Source organism: Balaenoptera musculus, chromosome 12 (genome assembly GCF_009873245.2).
Source record: "Balaenoptera musculus isolate JJ_BM4_2016_0621 chromosome 12, mBalMus1.pri.v3, whole genome shotgun sequence".
NCBI classification, from domain to species: Eukaryota; Metazoa; Chordata; class Mammalia; order Artiodactyla; family Balaenopteridae; genus Balaenoptera; species Balaenoptera musculus.
In genome coordinates, this window is record NC_045796.1 from 70,319,137 (window position 1) to 70,340,641 (window position 21,505).

General features: G+C 41.1%; 2 protein-coding genes across 5 annotated transcripts in view; both read right to left on the reverse strand.

The window, feature by feature from the left end:
- Window positions 1-19,265, reverse strand: part of C12H6orf163 (chromosome 12 C6orf163 homolog) — a 39,351-nt gene extending 20,086 nt beyond the window's left edge. Inside the window, exons 1-2 of the mRNA XM_036871224.1 lie at window positions 19,224-19,265; window positions 12,261-12,633 (exon numbers count right to left, since the gene is read on the reverse strand). Coding sequence (XP_036727119.1) covers window positions 12,261-12,633; window positions 19,224-19,265 — 415 coding nt within the window. The remainder of the gene's footprint in view (window positions 1-12,260; window positions 12,634-19,223) is intronic.
- On the reverse strand, window positions 1,159-20,709 carry SMIM8 (small integral membrane protein 8). Of its 4 annotated transcripts, none has more exons than XM_036871517.1 (3): window positions 20,693-20,709; window positions 5,059-5,216; window positions 1,159-2,601 (listed from the first exon to the last, which is right to left on the reverse strand). In XM_036871517.1, exons 2-3 carry the CDS (start codon window positions 5,191-5,193, stop codon window positions 2,443-2,445), a joined length of 294 nt encoding a protein of 97 aa, XP_036727412.1. In that variant the 5' UTR covers window positions 5,194-5,216; window positions 20,693-20,709; the 3' UTR covers window positions 1,159-2,442. The 4 variants fall into 4 exon arrangements, with proteins under 4 accessions (XP_036727412.1, XP_036727409.1, XP_036727410.1 ...); XM_036871514.1 differs by lacking the exon at window positions 20,693-20,709 and adding an exon at window positions 12,385-12,444; XM_036871515.1 differs by lacking the exon at window positions 20,693-20,709 and adding an exon at window positions 12,261-12,358.
- Window positions 20,710-21,505: the final 796 nt, after the last annotated feature.

Genomic DNA, 21,505 nt, shown 5'->3' on the forward strand with positions numbered 1-21,505 from the left:
AAGGATAATTTCCCCATCTCAAAATCCTGAACTTAATCACATCTGTCAAGACCCTTCTGCCATATAATGGAACATATTCACAGGTTCTAGGGATTAGGATCCAAACATCTCTGGGGTGGTTGGGGGAAAAGGAGTATTATTCAGCCTGCTATACGTTCTGTTAAATGGTTTGTTTTAAAGAATTGATTTTTTAGGACAGAAAAGGAGGGAGTTTAATTTTTTTCAGGTTATCTATAAATATGTTTTTGTGCCATGACAATAAAACTGGGAAATATCACAAGTATCTTAAAGGAAAATTTACTTTCATTAAGCAAGCACTCAAAATTACTAAGCTTGGTTTTAAAAATCAGAGTTAACTAATTTGTTGTCCTTGTTTTAAAATGGAAACTCCTACATCTCAAGAACCCCCTCGGTGCCTGGCAAACTGGGACAGATTGGTCACCCTATAAGGGTATAAAATAATAAGTAACTTCACTGTTTACGTCAGGAAATTCTTATCAACTTGTCAATTGAACTGCTTGCTCCTCTGGGCAAACAGCTCTTCTATCAGAAAAGATTGCTTCCCTGGGCAAAGAGGTCGCTTACACCTTATCAATGGTTCACTTACCAAGACTTGCTTCAAGACTGAATCTCTTATGTTACTGAGTTTGCCCAATCTCAACCAGATTCCTGCATTGGAAAACATTCCTCCTAACACTTGAACCCAGACTACAAAAGGCTGTAATTATCTTGCCCTGAGCATCCCCTCCTTAGACAACTGACTCTGTCAAAGTGGCATTTTCCTTTAGAGAAGGAATAAAAACATCAACACACAGCCAGGCAGCCTTTGACACTGCACACAGAAAGACTGTGCTACAGAACTTGTAACCACCCTGTAAATAGTAGCACAGTTAGGTTACTTGCTCCTAGAATTCAATGGGATTCTTCCCTTGCACTATTTTTCACAGCTGTGTGCCTTGTGGAATCTCCTGCTACCCTGGTTCATTCACACACGTCACATGGCTTAAGGCTGCCCTCTGTCCAGTTCCTGCTGCCCTTCTTTGCTGCAATAATCTCCTGATAGCTCACCTAACTAATATCTCCCCCACCAAATAGCAACTTATTTTGTTGACTACTAGAAGAACTCTAAAGACAATAATGTGACATTAAATGCGTAAGTTGAAAACAGAAGAACTCTAGTTCTTTAATAACCAACAGCAAAAGATAACACTTTAAATTAAAAGGCATTTTATACCTCCTAAGTGCATTTTAAACTATTTGAAGTGTACTATACAGAGACACCTAGCAAAGAAATATTTAGGGCTCAGTAGTAAAGATTTAATTTAGTTGCATGTAGATAATTAGCTAAGCTCTTTAATATTTACAAATCAGACATAATTACATTTTCATGTATCTTGCAAAACCACAATAAAGCACTGGAAATTAAATATTACATTATGATGATCTGCCTGTGCAATTATTTTACTTGTTAATAATAAATGAAACAAAATTTCAGAGATGAGCTTTATTACTGAGCTCCAAATCCAATGACTTGGAGAATGCGGTAAATATCTAGAAATGAAACAGGTCTAGAACACTCATCAGAAAGGTATATATATATGAGGTAAACCCATGTTCTTATGGTTATTTTAAAACCAGACCTTCTTTTCTTATCTATTGAGTAGTTCTAGTTTTTAAATAACTGTAAGAACATTTGGTCTACATTTATAATATCATTGTAACATTAATTTACAAAAACCAAAACAGATAACGACTGTAGTCAAATAAAAACATCATATTCAGTATAACATACTTTCTTTTTAAAAAAAGAAAAACTCCAATTACTTTGGGTTATTCTCTCATTTAATCTTTATTTTAGTAGTTGAATGGGACTATCTTTTCAATTAAAATAAAATTCTGGACCAAAATTAGCTGAAATGGAACATCGAAATATGAGACCCATCTGTGACTCTGTAAAAACTATTTGTTTTTAACTGCAGGCTTTACGATAATTTACAATTACTTCTTTCCTCACAAATATCAGTTCTATGCCAGGTAGAAAATGAACACTGTCCTTGCAAACAGCAAAACAAACTAAACACTCACAACAGTTGTAAATGCACAATTCCCCTTAAAATGTTAAAAATACCATGTAAATTTAAGAGCATCGGTACTTTTTATTATATAGAACTTAATTCACGAAAGTGACTTCCATTCTCATGGCACTTTTACAAGAGGATTTAGTCAAGGAAAAATACTGAGCAGCTCTTTCTGTGGAAAAAGAATGCGATAATGGCTACGGTTTTGAAAGGACAACGTTCACTATAGTGGCTTGGCTGCAGCCGCCATCCTTCCTCCTCAGTAGCGTCTTCTAGAACAAGAAACAAGACACTGTGTGGCGCTAATCTTCACCTGCAGGTTTCAGAGTCCCCAGTAAAGCTCCATCTGCAGTAACCAGCACTGTTAATCCCACTTAGATGTTTTCCTCCTCATATAACTGTGTCCCTCACTATCAATAGCTTCATAGAGGTCCTTCTTATTCTCCTGTGTCGCATGTAGATAACCGATATAAGCCACACAAAGTGAAAGGGTTATCAATCCGAAAGCCATTACAGGTTTGTTCTGTCAAAGAAAAAAAATTATAAGACCTCATTAAGACTCATCATTTGAGGAGACTCAAGTATCTCTTGCACTTTCCTCTTGACATGCCAAGGCTTTAGTACCACACCAGCATTCCTATGGTATGAATTTCATTTATAAAAATTTACCCAGTTCTTTATTCAATTAACTCAACTCCTGATAATTTAGAGACTATAGAAGACTCTTGCTTCTTCTCTCCACAGCTGGGACATCTCCGACCTTCACCTTTAGGAAGGTGAGGCTGGAAGAGGTGCGGGGGAAACGAGAGGCATGAAAACTGGTCCAGTGTTCAGAGTTTTCAGTGTTATCTGTGTGATGTGGAAAAGTTGCTTAACTTCTCTGGGCCCAAGCTTCCCACTTGCAAACCTTAAATTAGTTAATTTTATTAGGAAGTGAGGAATGAAGTATACATGCTATTCTTCTCACCTGAGTTCATGGATAACTGGCAGAAACCCTTTCATGTCATATACCAGGTACAGCAAAATATACACGCTCTTCTCTGGGAACTTATTCTATTACCTCAAGAAATTTAGTGATTGGAAGAGAAATGTTACTATAATAACCTTGATTTGCTGCTGTAAAATCCAAGACCCTAAGAGGCAAAGTGATGCAGCTCTGAATATTTCTTTTTAAAAGCTTTTTAAATTTTATTTTCTGCTTGTCACCATACCTGTTGTATTACTATTATTTCAAATCTTAATCATCAAAAAAATAAAGGTCAAACCTCAGAGCAGTTTAAATTTACAACTCTTTTTTTAAATATTTATTTTATTTATTTATTCATTCATTCATTCATTTATTTATGGCTGCGTTGGGTCTTTGTTGCTGCGCACGGGCTTTCTCTAGTTGCAGCGAGGGCTACTCTTCGTTGCAGTGTGTGGGCTTCTCATTGCGGTGGCTTCTCTTGTTGTGGAGCACGGGCTCCAGGTGCATGGGCTTCAGTAGTTGTGGCACACGGGCTCAGCAGTTGTGGCTTGCGGGCTCTAGAGCACAGGCTCAGTAGTTGTGGTGCACGGGCTCAGTTGCTCCGCGGCATGTGGGATCTTCCCGGACCAGGGCTCGAACCCATGTTCCCTGCCCTGGCAGGCGGATTCTTAACCACTGCACCACCAGGGAAGCCCTAAATTTACAATTCTTGAAATGTATTTGGCAATTAAAAGAATACATTAGGGACTTCCCAGGTGGTGCAGTGGTTAAGAATCCACCTGCCGATACAGGGGACATGGGTTCGAGCCCTGGTCCGGGAAGATCCCACAAGCTGCGGAACAACTGAGCCCGTGCGCCACAACTACTGAGCCTGCACTCTAGAGCCCGCGAGCCACAACTACTGAGTCTGCGTGCCACAACTACTGAAGCCCGTGCACCTAGAGCCCGTGCTCCAGAACAAGAGAAGCCACCGCAATGAGAAGCCCAGGCACGGCAACAAAAAGTAGCCCACGAACCGCAACGAAGAGTAGCCCCCGCTCGCCGCAACTAGAGAAAGCCCACGTGTAGCAACGAAGACCTAACGCAGCCAATAAATAAGTAAATAAATAAATTTATATATACAAAAAAAAGAATACATTAGTTCAACGTTTTTAAAACATTCTACCTTGATTTAATTATTTGATTGTTAAATTGACCTATTTAACTTTAGCTTATACTATTTAGTTTATACTGGCAACTATGTTATTAAAATTCTAATCACACTCAATACATTTAAGTACATTGTATGATTTGAGATTTTAAAAAAGTAAAATTTATCATATCAAATATATTCAATAACTTGCTACAAAAATACGAATGATTCGCTAACTCCCTAACAGTGTACAAATGCATGTTTTGAAATTTTTCAAGATATGTTCGCAGTATCCCCCTAGGTTAAAATATTAATAAAGCCTGGAATTGTAGACTATAAGAATGATCAGATTTTCAGTCTGTTTTCTTTGTTTCAATGGAAGATCTTATTTACTTAATAATACTTGATCAAACAATAAAAATTTCCTTAAAATTAACGCAGATAGTAAAATAAAATTTTAAACGGGAATTTGAAAAGTCAATCCATTAAAATCCAACCATTTTCCATTAAAATTCTCCAAATGTCCTCAAAATAATTAGCTTTATATGTGTATTAAGTGAAACAGCATTTAAGATTTTCCTTCCACCTGCTTTGTATTCACAGAGAGGTCTTCCATGATAAAATCAAATAATAAGAACTTTCTATTTCTGACAGCCTAGTTAAATTGAACATAAAGTCTTATCCTGGGAACTTCCCTGGTGGTCTAGTGGCTGGGACTCCGTGCTCCCAGTGCAGGGGGCCTGGTTCGATCCCTGGTCGGGGGGCTGAATCCCACATGCAGCAACTAAAGGTCCCACATGCTGCAACTGGGACCCAGCGCAGCCAAATAAATAAATAAATATTAAAAAAAAAAAAAGTCTTATCCTGGATGCATTTCTTACAGGTTTAATGAAGAGCTCTGGATTCACAGCTCGAAATAAGGTTGTGGTGCGGACCCCTCTGAGCCCTGGGTTTCCCAGGTCTTTTTCCTTGGGTGGCTCCTTTTTAACGGCTGGAGGCTCAGGTGCTGAAGACATCTTGACTAATGATGATTTAGTACCTAAAAATAAAATGAGAGACGTTTTTTCCCTTCCAGACTGTGTTCTTTTGATAATGCTCTTTAAGAAACTGATTCTGTTTTCATTCTTTTTTGAATTCCAGTCCACTTTTCCACCAAAAGGGATGGTAAATTATTTTCTTCCTTTGTATAACACATACTTTGTAAATGGAACTTCAGGTTTTGCTTGGTAAAATGGCTATTTTATTTTTCATCTCTTAGACCAAACTAGTGAGGTATGCAAAAATTGTCTTCCTACTTTTCCAGGAGGCTAGATAATTTGTTTGTTGGTCTGAGTCACACTGTATCTTGTTATTTGAAGGGGGTGCTAAGGGTGGAAGTGGCCGGTGGGTTATCCACACCTTCTTAATTTCCTTCCATTTTCACTCTTCCTCACCTTCCAATAGCCCTTTCAGGACAGGAGCATTCCATTGCTCCACTTCTCCCACCCCCTCTGCCTTCCTCCACCGGCCACCCCAGCACCAGCACCAGACAGGAAGGGTGAGCAGCTGTCAGTCCCCACTCCCTCTCTGCCTATCAGCCACTCTCTGGAAACAACCACTATGCTACCTCTTCAATCTGAATACCCTTTTTTCTCTTAATTACTCAGAATTTATCCTATTACAGCCGAGTATGTCCTTTGGCTTCTGGTTCTCCCAGCTGGAATGTCATCATTTTGTGAATATTTTTCTCTTCTAGATACTATTAGGCAAAAGCTTATTCCTACCATTCCTGCCACCGAATGCTTGGGGTGGTGGGGGGCAGAGTTGCAAGGGAGAAGGCAGGGAAAGACACCTTCCAAAGAAAGGCTGAACTTGATGACAATATAATAAAATTCTTCGGGGGAAATGTTGAACCCTATCATATAGTAAATGTTATGAAATGAGAGTCAAACACTCACATTTAAACACTCATTGGGGCTTTGTTTATTCAAGTATTCTTTAAGTCTTCCATTTTATAGTCTTTATAAAAACAATATTTTTGCAACTTTATTACTTATGGAGAAAGTTAGGAGTTCAGTTTTTTCAAAACATACTGATTATTCAATGGGAAAGCTCAACACATGTGTGATCCAAACACAGGAGTGTGCTATGGGCACAGCAGGTGTCCATCAGCAAGAGGATCTTGCATTTCACTCCTTCCATCCCCTTGCTAACCATTCTCAGCCATTCATTAAATAAACCTCCCATACTTTCGGCATGTGTATTGGCTTCATCATCACTGGGGAGCAAATAAACATTTCTGAAGCCCTGGGGGTTAGCTGACTTGCCAATGACAAGTGGTCTCATCTCTTCCGACCACGATGCATTACAGCAGAATAGAGCAATCATCAACCTCTGTTTACCTCTTCTGCGAAGTCTACCTTGGACACGAAGTATATGAGGTAACAACTCGTAAAACACTTATTTCATCAGCATTTAAAACATCATTCAAGCTGTAACAAGCAATTTTTTAAAAATTTCAACTGCATTCAAGTTACTAGTTTTCTCTACTGAACGGTGGTGTTTTTTTCACTACAGACAACTTCTGAATCATTCCATAACATGCCTGAAATTTGTTCAGCCAGCACACACTTGCTTGAAACTCATCATGCCCAAGGTTGGCAAAAAAATCCAACGTTTTCTGCAGAACCAGGGGTCCACTCACATGCCCGTCTCTTACATGAACTTCTTGAAACTGTCGACTGAAGAAAAATGCGCAAACTAAAAGTTGCGAGTTAAGTTTTATTTGGGGACCTTACTGAGGACAATAACCTGGAAGACAGCCTCTAAAGCCTCTCAGATATATTAATATTTATATATATACACATGCAAGATTCTTTGGTCTCCTCTTTCCTTAGCCGAACCTACATTTGCTTTGTGACGAATCAAGCAAATAAGCAATCAAGGTAGTATTTATTATACTGCAACCTCTAGACATCCACATTCTGTTTATGTTAAACTGTTTATGTTAAACTCTTTGCCAGAAATGACAATTAAAGAACACCTGGGCTAGAAACCACTGCAAATGTTTATTGAAAGGGCCTTTTACAATTTAAAGAGTTACCTACTACACTATATTTAAAAAGATTTAATATGCCACAATTTCCAATGTTTGTGATACTTTGGGGAATGTATGAAAATAATATTTTCCATTATACGTCATTCTTTTACTAGGCCTGGAATAAGACAGCTCAGTTCTACTGCTGCTTCTCCTTTAATGAGCCACAGTCACTGAAGATGGTACAACAGTTCTCCCCAAACTGCATGAACTTGGTTATGCCACTGATCAAACAAGTAAAGAATTTTAACAACCTTCTGTACTTTAAGTAAAAAGAAACAGATTACTGAGGCCAAAAAGGGCCTTAGTAGGTAAGAATTTGTGATATATAAGAACAGAACAGAGCAGAACATTTTTTTCATGTAAGAGAAGGTTCTTCTGCATCTCCTCACATGCCCGGCACACAGAGCTGTAGGAATATGACTGGGGCAGAAATTCAAGATGTGGTGGTTGAATAAATAAAGTCTGTAAGATGCAAAACCTTAGCTGTTTCTTCACAGATGTGTCAACTGTCAGTGCTTTTTGGGAAAACAAGTCTCTATTTCAAAAGCAAACTTTTAATCTAGCAGTAAAAGCTGACCAGCTACTTTCAAGTGCAGAGCTAATATAATTCCATTTTAAAAAGCTGCAGCACTGGGCTTCCCTGGTGGCGCAGTGGTTGGGAGTCTGCCTGCCAATGCAGGGGACATGGGTTCGAGCCCTGGTCTGGGAGGATCCCACATGCCGCGGAGCGACTGGGCCCGTGAGCCACAACTGCTGAGCCTGCGCGTCTGGAGCCTGTGCTCCGCAGCGGGAGAGGCCGCGACGGTGAGAGGCCCGCGCACCGCGATGAGGAGTGGCCCCCGCTCCCGCAACTAGAGAAAGCCCTTGCACAGAAACGAAGACCCAACACACTCATAAATAAATAAATAAATAAATTTATTAAAAAAAAAAAAAAGCTGCAGCACCGTAAGTTCAAAGCACAGCAACAACCTATTCCAACATTACCAGTCGAATCAGCAGTACCTAAGACAACAGTTAACATCTAGCACACATCCATCAGAACTTCCTAAGTCTCCCCATCACTTTCTCCCACTTCTTGCCTTACTCTTTTTTTCCCACTGCAGGTAACTAGCACTTTCTTATTTGTATATGATACTGACCAATCTCTAGATATACTTGCTTTCAAGATATGTTTATTTGTAAGCGAGGACCCTCATTTATTGCATTAAAAGGGGAATCTCCGGACTTCCCTGGTGGTCCAGCAGTTAAGACTCCGCGCTTCCAATGCAGGGGGCCTGGGTTCGATCCCTGGTCAGGGAACTAGATTCCGCATGCCACAAGTAAGACCCAGCGCAGCCAAATACATAAATATTACACACACACACACACACACACACACACACACACACACCCAGCAAGGATGATGGGAACCTGGCACTGAACTGCTCCTGGCAAAGTAATTTGGTGATTAGTTTCTGTGTGGGCCCACCTGTAAAACACTCAATAAATCAGGTATCCCAGGGCCACCACCTGGCTGTGCAATCTGTCCAGGTGCCCCCATTCTTATTTCTTCTTCATTTTTCCATCACCCATTTGTTGTTCCCTTATCAATTCATGAAAAGAAACTGTATATAATTTTTTTTAAATAGAAGAGAGTAGAATTTTTCATACTTGCCTGTAAACAAGATCTAAACTAAACTGTATTTACTTCATATGTCCCTCCTGGAGAAAAGACAGTCTCTTCAATAAGTAGTGCTGGGAAAACTGGACAGCTACATGTAAAAGAATGAAATCAGAACATTCTCTAACAACATACACAAAAATAAACTCAAAATGGGTTAAAGACCTAAATGTAAGGCTGGATACTATAAAACTCTGAGAGGACAACACAGGCAAAACACTCTTTGACATAAATCACAGCAATATCTTTTTGAATCCAAAAGGATCAACCTCCTAGAGTAATGAAAATAAAAACAAAAATAAACAAATGGGACCTAATTAAACTTAGCTTTTGCACAGCAAAGGAAACCATAAACAAAACGAAAAGACAACCTACAGAATGGGAGAAAATATTTGCAAACGATGCGACTGACAAGGGATTAATCTCCAAAATATACAAACAGCTTACGCAGCTCAATATCAAAAAAACAAACAACCCAATCAAAAAATGGGTGGAAGACCTAAACAGACATTTCTCCAAAAAAGACATACACATGGCCCATAGGCACATGAAAAGATGTTCAACATAGCTAATCATGAGAGAAATGCAAATCAAAGCTACAATGAGGTATCACCTCACGCTGGTCAGAATGGCCATCATCAAAAAGTCTACAAACAATAAATACTGGAGAGGGTGTGGAGAAAAGGAAACCTTCCTACATTGCTGGTGGGAATGTAAATTGGTACAGCCACTATGGAGAACGGTATGGAGTTTCCTTAAAAAAACTAAAAATAGAGCTACCATATGATCCAGCAATCCCACTCCTGGGCATATATCTGGAGGAAAACAATAATTTGAAAAGATACATGCACCCCAATGTTCATTGCAGCACTATTTACAATAGCCAAGACACGGAAGCAACCTAAATGTCATCAACAGGTGAATGGATAAAGATGATGTGGTATATATACACAATGGAATATTACTCAGCCATAAAAAAGAAAGAAATAATGTCAATTGCAGTAACATGGATGGACCTAGAGCTTATCATATTAAGCGAAGTAAGTCAGAAAGAGAAAGACAAATACCATATGTGGAATCTAAAAAAATGATACAAATCAACTTATTTACAAAACAGAAACAGACTCACAGACATAGAAAACAAACTTAGGGTTACCAAAGGGGAAAGGTGGGAGTGTGGATAAATTAGGAGTTTGGGATTAAGATACACACAATACTATATATAAAATAGATAATCAACCAGGACCTACTGTATAGCACAGGGAACTCTACTCAATATTCTGTAATAACCTATAAGGGAAAAGAATCTGAAAAAGAATGGATATATGTATTTGTATAACCAAATGACTTTGCTGTACACCTGAAACTAACACAACATTGTAAATCAACTATACTCCAATATAAAATAAAAATTAAAAAAAAAGATCTAAACTAAACTGCATTTACTTCATATGTCCCTCCTGGTAAAAAGTTCTTTACCTTTTTCTTCTGCCCACCCTCTGGTGAAGGCAATATGCGATAGGAAAAGGAAGCAACAAAGGTAAAGGACTGACTCTTTGCACCAATGCCACAAGGGTCATTCACATCCTAAAGTGTGAGTGAGAATGGTGCTCCCCTGGAATGAATAATGCACACTGTGCGAGGCTATACAAAGATGTTCCTAAGCCGAGTCAGGAACAGTCATTTTTGAATGATTTTCTCTCCTTTAGTAAAACTCTTACTCTGCAGGATGATCCAGAATATATTTGGCAACTGACATTTAACAATTCAGTGAAATAAAATTGGCATGACATAAAAATTAGACCAAGATATAAAGAACCTGAGTTACTTTGGGGGAAAACCTCAATCTTCAGATATTCATTTTTGAAATAAGCATCTCAGTAGAAGATAAATTTAGAAAATTATCAGAATCATAGAACATTAGAGAGAAGGCATGTCAGCAATAATCAAAGCCTTGTTTTTAAGACTTAGGGAATTATAAAATGGACAAAATACTTTAATGAGATATAAATGTACTTGTTATTTTAGTTCCACACACCACACTATTTTAATACTTAAGAAAATCACTTGAAGTCTGGGGCAGGACACCTTAAAAATAATCTGAATTAGAATAAGCAAGTGTGGGACAGAATCAGAGGACTTCTGTCTTGAGGGAGTGTAGAACAGCCTCAAATTCCAACTTTGCTACGGATTAGGTGTATGTTTTTGAGTGACAACCTCTCTAAGCCTCAGTCCGCACCTTTATAAAAGGGATAATATTATCTAATGCATAGAATTACTATGTGGATTAAATGAAGTAACATTTTTTAAAGGACAAAACAGATGTTCAATAACTGGTAGCTACTGTCACCTTCACCATCGAATCCAATCCCCTTTTTTTAAACAAAGAAATCTAAACCCACAGAGATTGCCTTTGCCCAAGGGAGAGTGAGATAATCCAGGTCTCTCAATTTCCAGCCCACCCCTAGACCACCACTTCACCCCACCTTACTCCTAAATTGATAAGACTCTGCATTTGTAAGTTATTACAAGATTTAAGAAACATAAAATTATAATCACTTAAATTTTAAAGATAAATTCTGTATTTGCTGTTTTTAAGGTAAAAAACGTTATTAAAAAATCTCTTTCCATCTCTTGAAATTTACTGTACCTAGAAAAAGGAGAAAGATTTTTTTTTTTTTTAATATACTGAGCTCCTCTATGTTCTAGGCCCCGAGTCTCCACACAGATATTTCCTACCAGACGCGCAGGCTCAGTAGTTGTGGCTCACGGGCCTAGTTGCTCCGCGGCACATGGGATCTTCCCAGACCAGGGCTCGAACCCGTGTCCCCTGCATTGGCAGGCAGATTCTCAACCACTGCGCCACCAGGGAAGCCCCCAAGGAGAAAGATTTTGACAACGGTTGTTGCCTACAATCTGAGAGGTGTAAAGTACTATCTGGGTCCGCTGCCCTCCCCACAGTGTGGTACCCACACTACATCTGGCTATTACTCAAAGACAGATACCTTTGAAGGCTCCAGAAAAAAACAAAACAAAACAACTGCATTCAGTTAAGTTCCAGACATTGTGTTGCAGGGGGAACACATGACTAAACACAGTTAAAAAGGAAAGAGGCACCTCACGTGAAAACAGTTACAGAACCACTTGCCCCTAATTAGGAAGTTTGGTGAGCTAGGATACCAAGAAACTGTCCAGGAAATGGGAGGGTTCTGGCGGTGGAAGTGTCCACGGATGGGGCGGGACATGCGCCCGGTGGGGTCAGAGATCTCCCAGACCCGGCTCAGGGAGCCCACCGAGAGGCGAGGATTCGGGGGGCCTGAGAGAACGCCGCCGAGTCCACGCACCTGGGAGCGAGGTCCGCAGGGCGGCCGGGCCCTCCAAGGCCAGGGTCGAGTGCGCTGTAGGGCGGCCGCCCTGTCCCCACCCGCCGGCACGCCTCCCAGCCACCCCGGCCCCGCCGCCGCTCACCTGCCGCGAGGTCACCTCCTCTCCGCGCCCGCGGCGCTCCACCTCTCCTCCTGCGCCTCGTCTCCCCCTGCAGGAGAGAGCGGCCCAGCGCGCTCGGCAAGCTCGGCCCGCAGCGGCCCCTACAGCCCGGAGGCTGCGGCGCAGGGGCGCGGGAGCGGAGGAGTACCAGTCTAGCGCCTCTCCTCCACCTCCCAAGCCCTGCAGCCCGCCCGCGGGATGGAGTTTGCAAAGGGCGTTTTTGGTTTCTTCCTTTTTTACATTAAGTTTTCAGCCTACTGGGTTCAAATAACTTTCCAGTTTCGCGTGTGTGTTTTGTATAAATAAAAGGAGACATCACCTAGAATTACATAAATTTATTAACGGAAGGGGAAAGCTTTCTGATTTGGGAAAGAAGGCTCGGATCTGGTCTCCTCCTAGCCCCATTTCAGGGACACAGTCATTTAAATGTACGGTTAATCCTCTGACATTCTGTTAGTGCCTTGAGAGTCTAAGATGCAAGATACGTGTGGCTATGGTTGTGATAAGAATAGATATGGATACCGGTTTGCACGTACTTTGCTGATGTTGAAGTTTGTTGGAATAAAAGTTGTGTTAAACAAAATAGAATATCAGGTGCCCAGATTTTGGCATGGATTTATGTAAAGTTTTGGCAAATGGATTTTGAATTTAAAACTTGTTCTCTCAAGCCAAATTGACTTTAATTTGAGGTTTAATTTTTTAAAGTTCATTGACATCTGGTATTAGTAGGCAATCTTCTGACAAATAAGTTAAATTTTAATTTAAAAGCTGTTTGTAACATGAAAAGGTGCTCAACATCACTAATCATTAGGGAAATGGAAAACCACAGTGAGATATCGCCTCACACCTGTTAGAAGGGCTATCATCAAAAAGACAGGAGGGGGTTTCCCGGGGCTTCCCTGGTGGCGCAGTGGTTGAGAATCCGCCTGCCTAATGCAGGGGACACGGGTTCGAGTCCTGGTCTGGGAAGATCCCACATGCCGCAGAGCAACTGGGCCCGTGAGCCACAATTACTGAGCTTGCGCATCTGGAGCCTGTGCTCCGCAAAAAGAGAGGCCGCAATAGTGAGAGGTCCGCGCACCGCGATGAAGAGTGGCCCCCACTTGCCACAACTAGAGAAAGCCCTCGCAGAGAAACGAAGACCCAACACAGCCATAAATAAAATAAATAAATAAATAAACAAATAAAAAAGGCATTCCTGCTTTACTGTGTTTTTTTTGTTTGTTTGTTTTTTAGTAATCTTTTTTTTTTAAATTTATTTTTATATTTTTTTTTTGGCTGTGTTGGGTCTTCGTTTCTGTGCGAGGGCTTCCTCTAGTTGCGGCAAGCGGGGGCCACTCTTCATTGCGGTGCGCAGGCCTCTTCACTATCGCGGCCTCTCTTGTTGCGGAGCACAGGCTCCAGATGCGCAGGCTCAGTAATTGTGGCTCACGGGCCCAGTTGCTCCTTGGCATGTGGGATCTTCCCAGACCAGGGCTCGAACCCGTGTCCCCTGCATTGGCAGGCAGATTCTCAACCACTGCGCCACCAGGGAAGTCCCTTTACTGTGTTTTTAAAAAAAAAAAAAAAGACAGGAGGGACTTCCCCGGTGGTACAGTGGTTAAGACTCCACCTGCCAATGCAGGGAACACGGGTTTGAGCCCTGGTCCGGGAAGATCCCACATGCCGCGGAGCAACTGAGCCTGTGCGCCACGACTACTGAGCTTGCGCTCTAGAGCCCGCAAGCCACAGCTACTGAAGCCCGCATGCCTAGAGCCTGTGCTCCACAACAAGAGAAGCCACTGCAATGAGAAGCCCACACACCGCCTTAAAGAGTAGCCCCTGGGTGGGAAGGGCCGGGGCTCGGCCTCGGCACACGGCAGCCTGCGAGCAAGTGAAGCTAAACTAACACCAAGGAAAAAAAAAAAGATCAGGGCTTCCCTGGTGGCGCAGTGGTTGAGAATCTGCCTGCCAATGCAGGCGACACGGGTTCGAGCCCTGGTCTGGGAGGATCCCACATGCCGCGGAGCAACTAGGCCCGTGAGCCACAATTACTGAGCCTGCGCGTCTAGAGCCTGTGCTCCGCAACAGGAGAGGCCGCGATAGTGAGAGGCCCGCGCACCGCGATGAAGAGTGGCCCCCGCTTGCCACAACTGGAGGGGGCCCTCGCACAGAAACGAAGACCCAACACAGCCATAAATAAATAAATAAAAATTAAAAAAAAAAAAAAAAAAAAAAAAAAAAAAAAAAAAAAAAAAAAAAAAAAAGATCAAACGGCACCATCGTGCTATGTGCACGGGCGTCGAGAGAGGAGAAACTGCGCACTGTGACGTGTCCTGGGGATGTTGCTAGACGTTTCCCGCAGCGGGAATCCCCGGTGCCCCGAGCAGCGAGCGCCCCCGCAGGGCAGGCCGGAGGCTGAGCGTTTGCAGCCAGAGCATGAATGCAGAGCCTCTCGTTAATTTCCCACAGCAGAGCTGAGACCAGACTGAAACATGCGGTCAGTTTTAAAGTCCTGAGGAAATTACAGCTCTGAGTGAAACTTACAATGACCTTTTCGATGTGGTCACTCTGCTCCGGGAACCTCCAGGCACAAGACGTTGGGTACTTGAGGTCTCCAGCATGACTGCCTTCTTGCCTTTGTACATGTGCATCTTTGCTTAGAACACAGCTTCTTCCATGAGGAAGAAGCCATTGTTTCTACACCGAGCAAGAATGTCCTCAATGACATAGAGATGCTCCAGAGTCCAAGCCTGAGAGAGATTCTCAAAGAAGCGAATGTGACTTACCCCAGTATACAGTCAGCCTACAAGGCCTCACTTCCTGGCCAGGATATTCTAATTCCAAAGATGGCTCACAATAGGAATTTCATCTCTCCTCAAGGGATACCCAGTATGACCACAGCGGTGGGATCTTATTTTGTGGATTCAATAGGACAGTGTTCTCATTATTACAATAAGAGCCAACAATTTCTTAGCAGTGCCAAGACTTTATATGTAGCAATTACCTTTACTCTTCACACCAACCTAGTGAAGTCAGTAGTATTCTACCCTACTCTCAGATGAGGAAACGGGTACACTTAACTGACTTTCCCAAAATTATACACGTAGTAAGTAGCATAAATCCATATTTGATGCTAAAGCCTAACTTACTGTCCAACATTAGTGCAAGGAGTATACCCATAAATTAGCCAGGCCTATGAGATGATCAGAAAGGTATCCTTTCATTCCCCTGAGGTATTAGGGAAAACTCCTAGACTTTGGAGATGGACACACCTGGTTCAAGCCTAACTGTAACTTACCGAGTGTGTGTTTATGTTAAACAAGGTATATAAACTCTCTGAGCCTAAGGTTCCTGCTTTATTAGCTTACTGTGTGGATTAAAAGAGAAGGTACATGCAAAGTACCTCGTAGTGCTGGGTCCATAGTAGGTATTTAACAAATGCTACCTATAATGTTACTGAATTACTTCCTGATTTCTGTACTTACTGGGCCCATCTGCATTTCTACCCATTTGAAAAGTTCACATTTAATATACATACAGAGAAATATGTAAAATAATTTTAAATCCATAAAAATATGATATTTCAAACTGTGACACTAAATCATATTCTTACAGATCAGGTGACCTTATAAATTCTTGTATCAACTGAGGCACCTAAGAGCAAAAGGAAGCACTACTACACTGATATGATAAAAAACACTTTCAGTTACAGGCTATAAATATTTTCCCATGTTTGGAATAGGCAACAGAAAGGAAAAAACTTGATGACATGCGGGGGGTGACTTTAGGTAACTATATCCTTACTCTGGCATAATATATCTAAAATATATATGAATGAAACAGCATTTGAGAGCTTTGTAAATAAGTCTATTATGTAAATATCTATACTTCTCCCACATACTCACCACAGCTACCTTACATTTCTATTTATAGTATATGAATGCACAGTGTTTTCTTTGCTCTTTTGAATATCCTTTATGGATTTAATGACATTTTTTGTTGTAATAACCTGTAATGGAGAATAATCTAAAAAGAATGTATATATGCATAACTGAATCACTTTGCTGTACACCTGAAACTAACACAACATTGTAAATGAACCATAATTCAATAAAAATTTTTTTAAAAGAAAAAAAAAAAAAAAAAGAGTAGCCCCTGCTCACCACAACTAGAGAAAGCCCACGTGCAGCAACGAAGACCAACACAGCCAAAGATTAAAAATAGTTAATTAATTAATTAATTTTTTAAAATAATAAGATAGCACCATCAATATTTAATAATATTTAACAGGACATCTGGTATTTGCTAGGATTAGGAGCTTTTCTATTTGATGGGATTGGCTGCATAAAAAAAAGTTTCATCTGTGTGAAAATGCATTCAGATTTATGAAAGACAACTATTTTAATCAGACGTTCCCAAAGTCTGCTCTAGGGACAATACTGGTGGTCTGTGAGCCTTTTCAAGGGAAGGGTACTTTTTTTTCAGGCAAGAATTAATAGAATTAATCTTTGCACGGGCTCTAGGCATGCGGGCTTCAGTAGTCGTGGCACACAAGCTTAGTTGCTCCGTGGCATGTGGGATCTTCCTAGACCAGGGCTCGACCTGTGTCCCCTGCATTGGCAAGCGGATTCTTCACCACGTTGTTGCAGTAATTTTTATAAAATGAATGCTGGATTCTTTTCCCTGGCACCACGCCAAGTCAAAGTAGGTGATATAATTAATGTGGGCTCAGCATACAACTGTTATTTCAGCTGCAAATAACTGAAAGTAACTTGAGTGCAAAAGGATCTGTATTACCTCATGTAATTAAGTACAGGGAGGGGACTGGTTTGGGGAACAGTGAGATATGGGACATCCATAGATGCCAACAGGACTCCCTTGTCTCATTTCTCTATGCGCTTCTCAGGTACACTTACTGCATGTCTTGGGTACCTCCCTGCTGGCAGTTCCAGCCTCCTACCACGTTAAGGTACATCCAAGTGGAAAGGGAGCTTTTCTAATCATCCATATATCAAATCCCATAAAAGAACTGTGATTGGCTTTCATGACCTTTGGGTCGTGTACCCTTTTTCAGGACAAATTGTTGTGGACAGGAGGAAGGGATAGCAGGGCTGGCCCAGCCTGGGTCAAGGTCATGTTATCCCAGTTGTGGAGGAGACATTCTCTGGGGGTTGGGATGGGGTAGAGGTGCTAGGAAGACAAAACAAGCAGACATCCACCCCACAGGTAGACCTGCTTCCTGAGAAGTTACACAGAACTCCTGAAAAGCAGCAGCCGGCAGGGACCACAGAATAGAGCTTTTCCACCGAGGGGTGCTGCTGCCTCATGCTTACATGGTGGTGAAGGGATGCCTTCCACTCACGGTGGGTGACTAAATGAGGTGGCCAGAGTGGAGGAAATGGGTGGGCCTGGCGCTGAATGCACAGGAGAGACTCCTGAGGGACTTGGAAAAATAGTGTCGTTACCGGCCATCATATAATTTATTTATTTATTGTCTTTCTTCTCCATTAGCATGTAAGTTCCATGAAGGCATGACTATGCCCTGAAAGCTCCATGGAGCTTCATGTAAGCTGCATGAAGGCTCTATGTTTTGCTCGTAGCTATATTTCCAGACACATGAAGAGCTCCAGAAATATTCATAGAAGGGATGTGAAGTGGACTAAGTGAGATTCTAAGGAGGAGGTACCATGATGAAGAGCAGCCAACCAACACATGGGCCTCTGGACCATGAGAGACACTTTCCCAGAACGGGGTGAAAGTGAGATATTGTGAAAGGGGTCCTAGTGGAGGAGGGTAGAGCTGCCACCATGGGCCTGCAGGCCCCGGTTGTGAAAGGAAAATCAAAATGGAGTTGGTGTTGCTAAGAGAGCTCTCTCACATGGAGCCTGAAGGCCATCAAGAAAGTGTGACTTACGCATGTCTCAGCCTGGATGGAGCCTGACCTTCGATCACTTACCGTCTAAAGCAGGCATCCAGAGCATCTGCCCAATGCTCCAGAAACTCAAGATATTTGTTGGACGCTTACCCTAAAATAACCGGTGACAGCCTATCCCTTAAGGTCAAATATTTCCTTTCCTGCATCAGAGTCAGCCATAATTCTTGAACAATCCTGTGGCTTTTGCTTTTGTAAGCTCCTGACTCTTTCTCTTCCCCGGAACAGGCTTTTAGTTTTACCTGATTCTGTGTCTCCCAAATTGCAATTTTTTAAGACCCCCCCCCCCCACAAAAAGCTCTTTGTTCTTTGCAGCCTTGATACTGATTATTGTTGGACATCAATTCTGTAACTGCCTCTGAAGGCACCCAGGGCTGCAGAAACAACTACTCTCAACTGAGGCACAGATCTTTTATTCCTTTATCGACTTGCTCCCCTCATTGGATAAAAACACAAACAAACCACCAAGCCCACCCTTCTTCTTACTCTTCCACCTTTGCCCAAACCCAATTTCCAGAGAGGAGGGGAGTCCTCTGAGGTAGAGGGGGCCCAAGCAAGGCTTTGTGGCCAGCCCGCTGTCAATAGCCACGCCCTTGGGTGTGGAGGGCATAGGCCCTGAGGTTTGCCTGTAGGCAAATAAGTCAGTGAAATGTCAGTATCAATGTTCGAGTGACCTTATTTTTATCCAGTTGCTAGAGAAAGTTGGGGATATTGGGGTTGTACGATTGAATAGAAACTGCTGTTCACTGTACATACCTTTGAAATGAAACAATTTTAATGTAGATGTAAAATGCAGTGGATTACAAATTTACAAACGTTTAGAGAGAAGTCCCGGAGACTAACAGATGAACTCACCAGATGGCTTAGTGTTTCTGAAGTCTTGCCAGTTGGTCTGACATTCACATACCCTCAGCATTATCCTACATCGAGGGTTGGCAAACTTGACCATGCGTCAGACTCACCCTTGTTAAAACACCAGTTACAGGACCCCATCTCCAGTGTATTTCAGAAAGTAGGTCTGGGGTGGGGCCTGAGAAATTCCATTGCAAGTTCCCAGGTGCTGCCACTGCTGTTTCTTGGACCTCACCTTGAGAACCACTGACATTCATGATGGGTCACTTCCCTTCTTCATTTGCCAGATAAGACATAACTGCTTTTTATTATATAGTTTCTACCCTGGGGAGAGAGATGTGTCACATTTTAACTCATCTTAAGAAATTCCTCTGAAAATTTAAATGTCTGACCCAATGAAGCCTCCAGCAAATCAGACGAAACAATCATTTCAGACGGTGGAGACTTAAATACAGTTAGTGTTGATCATAGGTCTGCATGGATTGGGATCAGGGCAAATCTAATCAAGTGAGTGGGACAATTTTATTTGGAGGCAATGACGTTTATCCTGAGAAGGTGTTTCCTAAGTTTCAAAAAATGCGAAGATTTGGACCTACTGCATAGTACAGGGAACTATACTCAATATTTTGTAGTAACCTATAAGGGAAATGAATCTGGAAAAAAAAATATATGTATGCATAACTGAATCACTTTGCTGTACACCTGAAACTAACACAACGTTGTAAATCAACTATAATCCAATATAAATAAATAAATAAATAGAGATTTTTAGGAAGATTAGAAACTCTATTCTAATTATTTTTAATGCCTTCCTTTTAGGACATAAAACAAATAACTGAGTTACTTAGATGCATAAAATGTAATAAAGTCCTTTATTGTAATGGTCCTAAAAGGATGTTGTGTCATGGCTTAAACAAAAATGAAAAGTCTCTTTAAGTTCAAATAAGAAAGATTCCCTTGTCTTCTATTTTCTTTAATTTCTTTCTTTTTTCTTCTCCTGTTCTTTCTTTAGTTTGAAAAAACTTGGAGCTTTTCCTCAGGTCATGTGGAAATTGTTATACAGCAGATGACACGCAGGGCAGGTTGTTTGTGGATTACAATAAGTGGTTTATTTATTTATTTATTTATTGTTTGTTTATTTATTTATTTATTGTTTATTTATTTATTGTTTGTTTATTTATTTATTGTTTGTTTATTTATTTATTGTTTGTTTATTTATTTATTGTTTGTTTATTTATTATTTATTTATTGTTTGTTTATTTATTATTTATTTATTTATTTATTATTTATTTATTATTTATTATTTATTTATTATTTATTATTTATTTATTTGTTTGTTTGTTTATTTGTTTGTTTATTTATTTGTTTGTTTGTTTGTTTATTTGTTTATTTGTTTGTTTGTTTATTTATTTATTTATTTATTTATTTATTTATGGCTGTGTTGGGTCTTTGTTTCTGTGCGAGGGCTTTCTCAAGTTGCGGCAAGTGGGGGCCACTCTTCATCGCGGTGCGCGGGCCTCTCACCATCGCGGCCTCTCCTGCTGCGGAGCACAGGCTCCAGACGCGCAGGCTCAGTAATTGTGGCTCACGGGCCCAGTTGCTCCGCGGCATGTGGGATCTTCCCAGACCAGGGCTCGAACCCGTGTCCCTTGCATTGGCAGGCAGATTCTCAACCACTATGCCACCAGGGAAGCCCACAGTAAGTGTTTTTATTCTCAGGAAAGCTGTGAATGTGCTAAATTAAGATTACCTGGTGACAAGTTAAGTGCTTTTCCGGATTAATGAGAACAGTTGTAAAAATCCACAGTGAAAAGGCAAATCTCCAGAAGAGGACAGCCTCCGTGTGAACAGGCGTCAGGGTTTTCTAATCTGAGCCAGAGGCTCGCTCTATTTCTCTTTTAGATCAGTCAGCCTCCACCTCTCACTCCAAGCAACCAAGAGTGTCTGTCTCTCTTCCAGCCATGCAGATGTAAAATGCAGCCTATTATAAAACTTACAAACATTTAGGGGGAGACCCCAGAGTCTAGCAGAACATCATGAACATCATATTGTACAATGTTTGTTTGTTTGTTTGTTTGCAGAAAGGGTGTAGAGCTTTGATCAATACAGTTGGAGGGGCAGGCAAGGAAAGCATGTTCTGCCATTAGCCCCTGGAGGCCTGATGGAGTAAAGCAAAGTGACACAGGCACAGAATAACAAAGCGGGTGAATCAAGACAAACAGGGTAACAGGACTGTGTAATTATGAGGAATTATTTTCTTTTGTTCAGATTTTCTTTAATATTGTTGCTGTACTTATTTTCAGTACCAATGATTTAATATAAACTGGTGCTAGAATT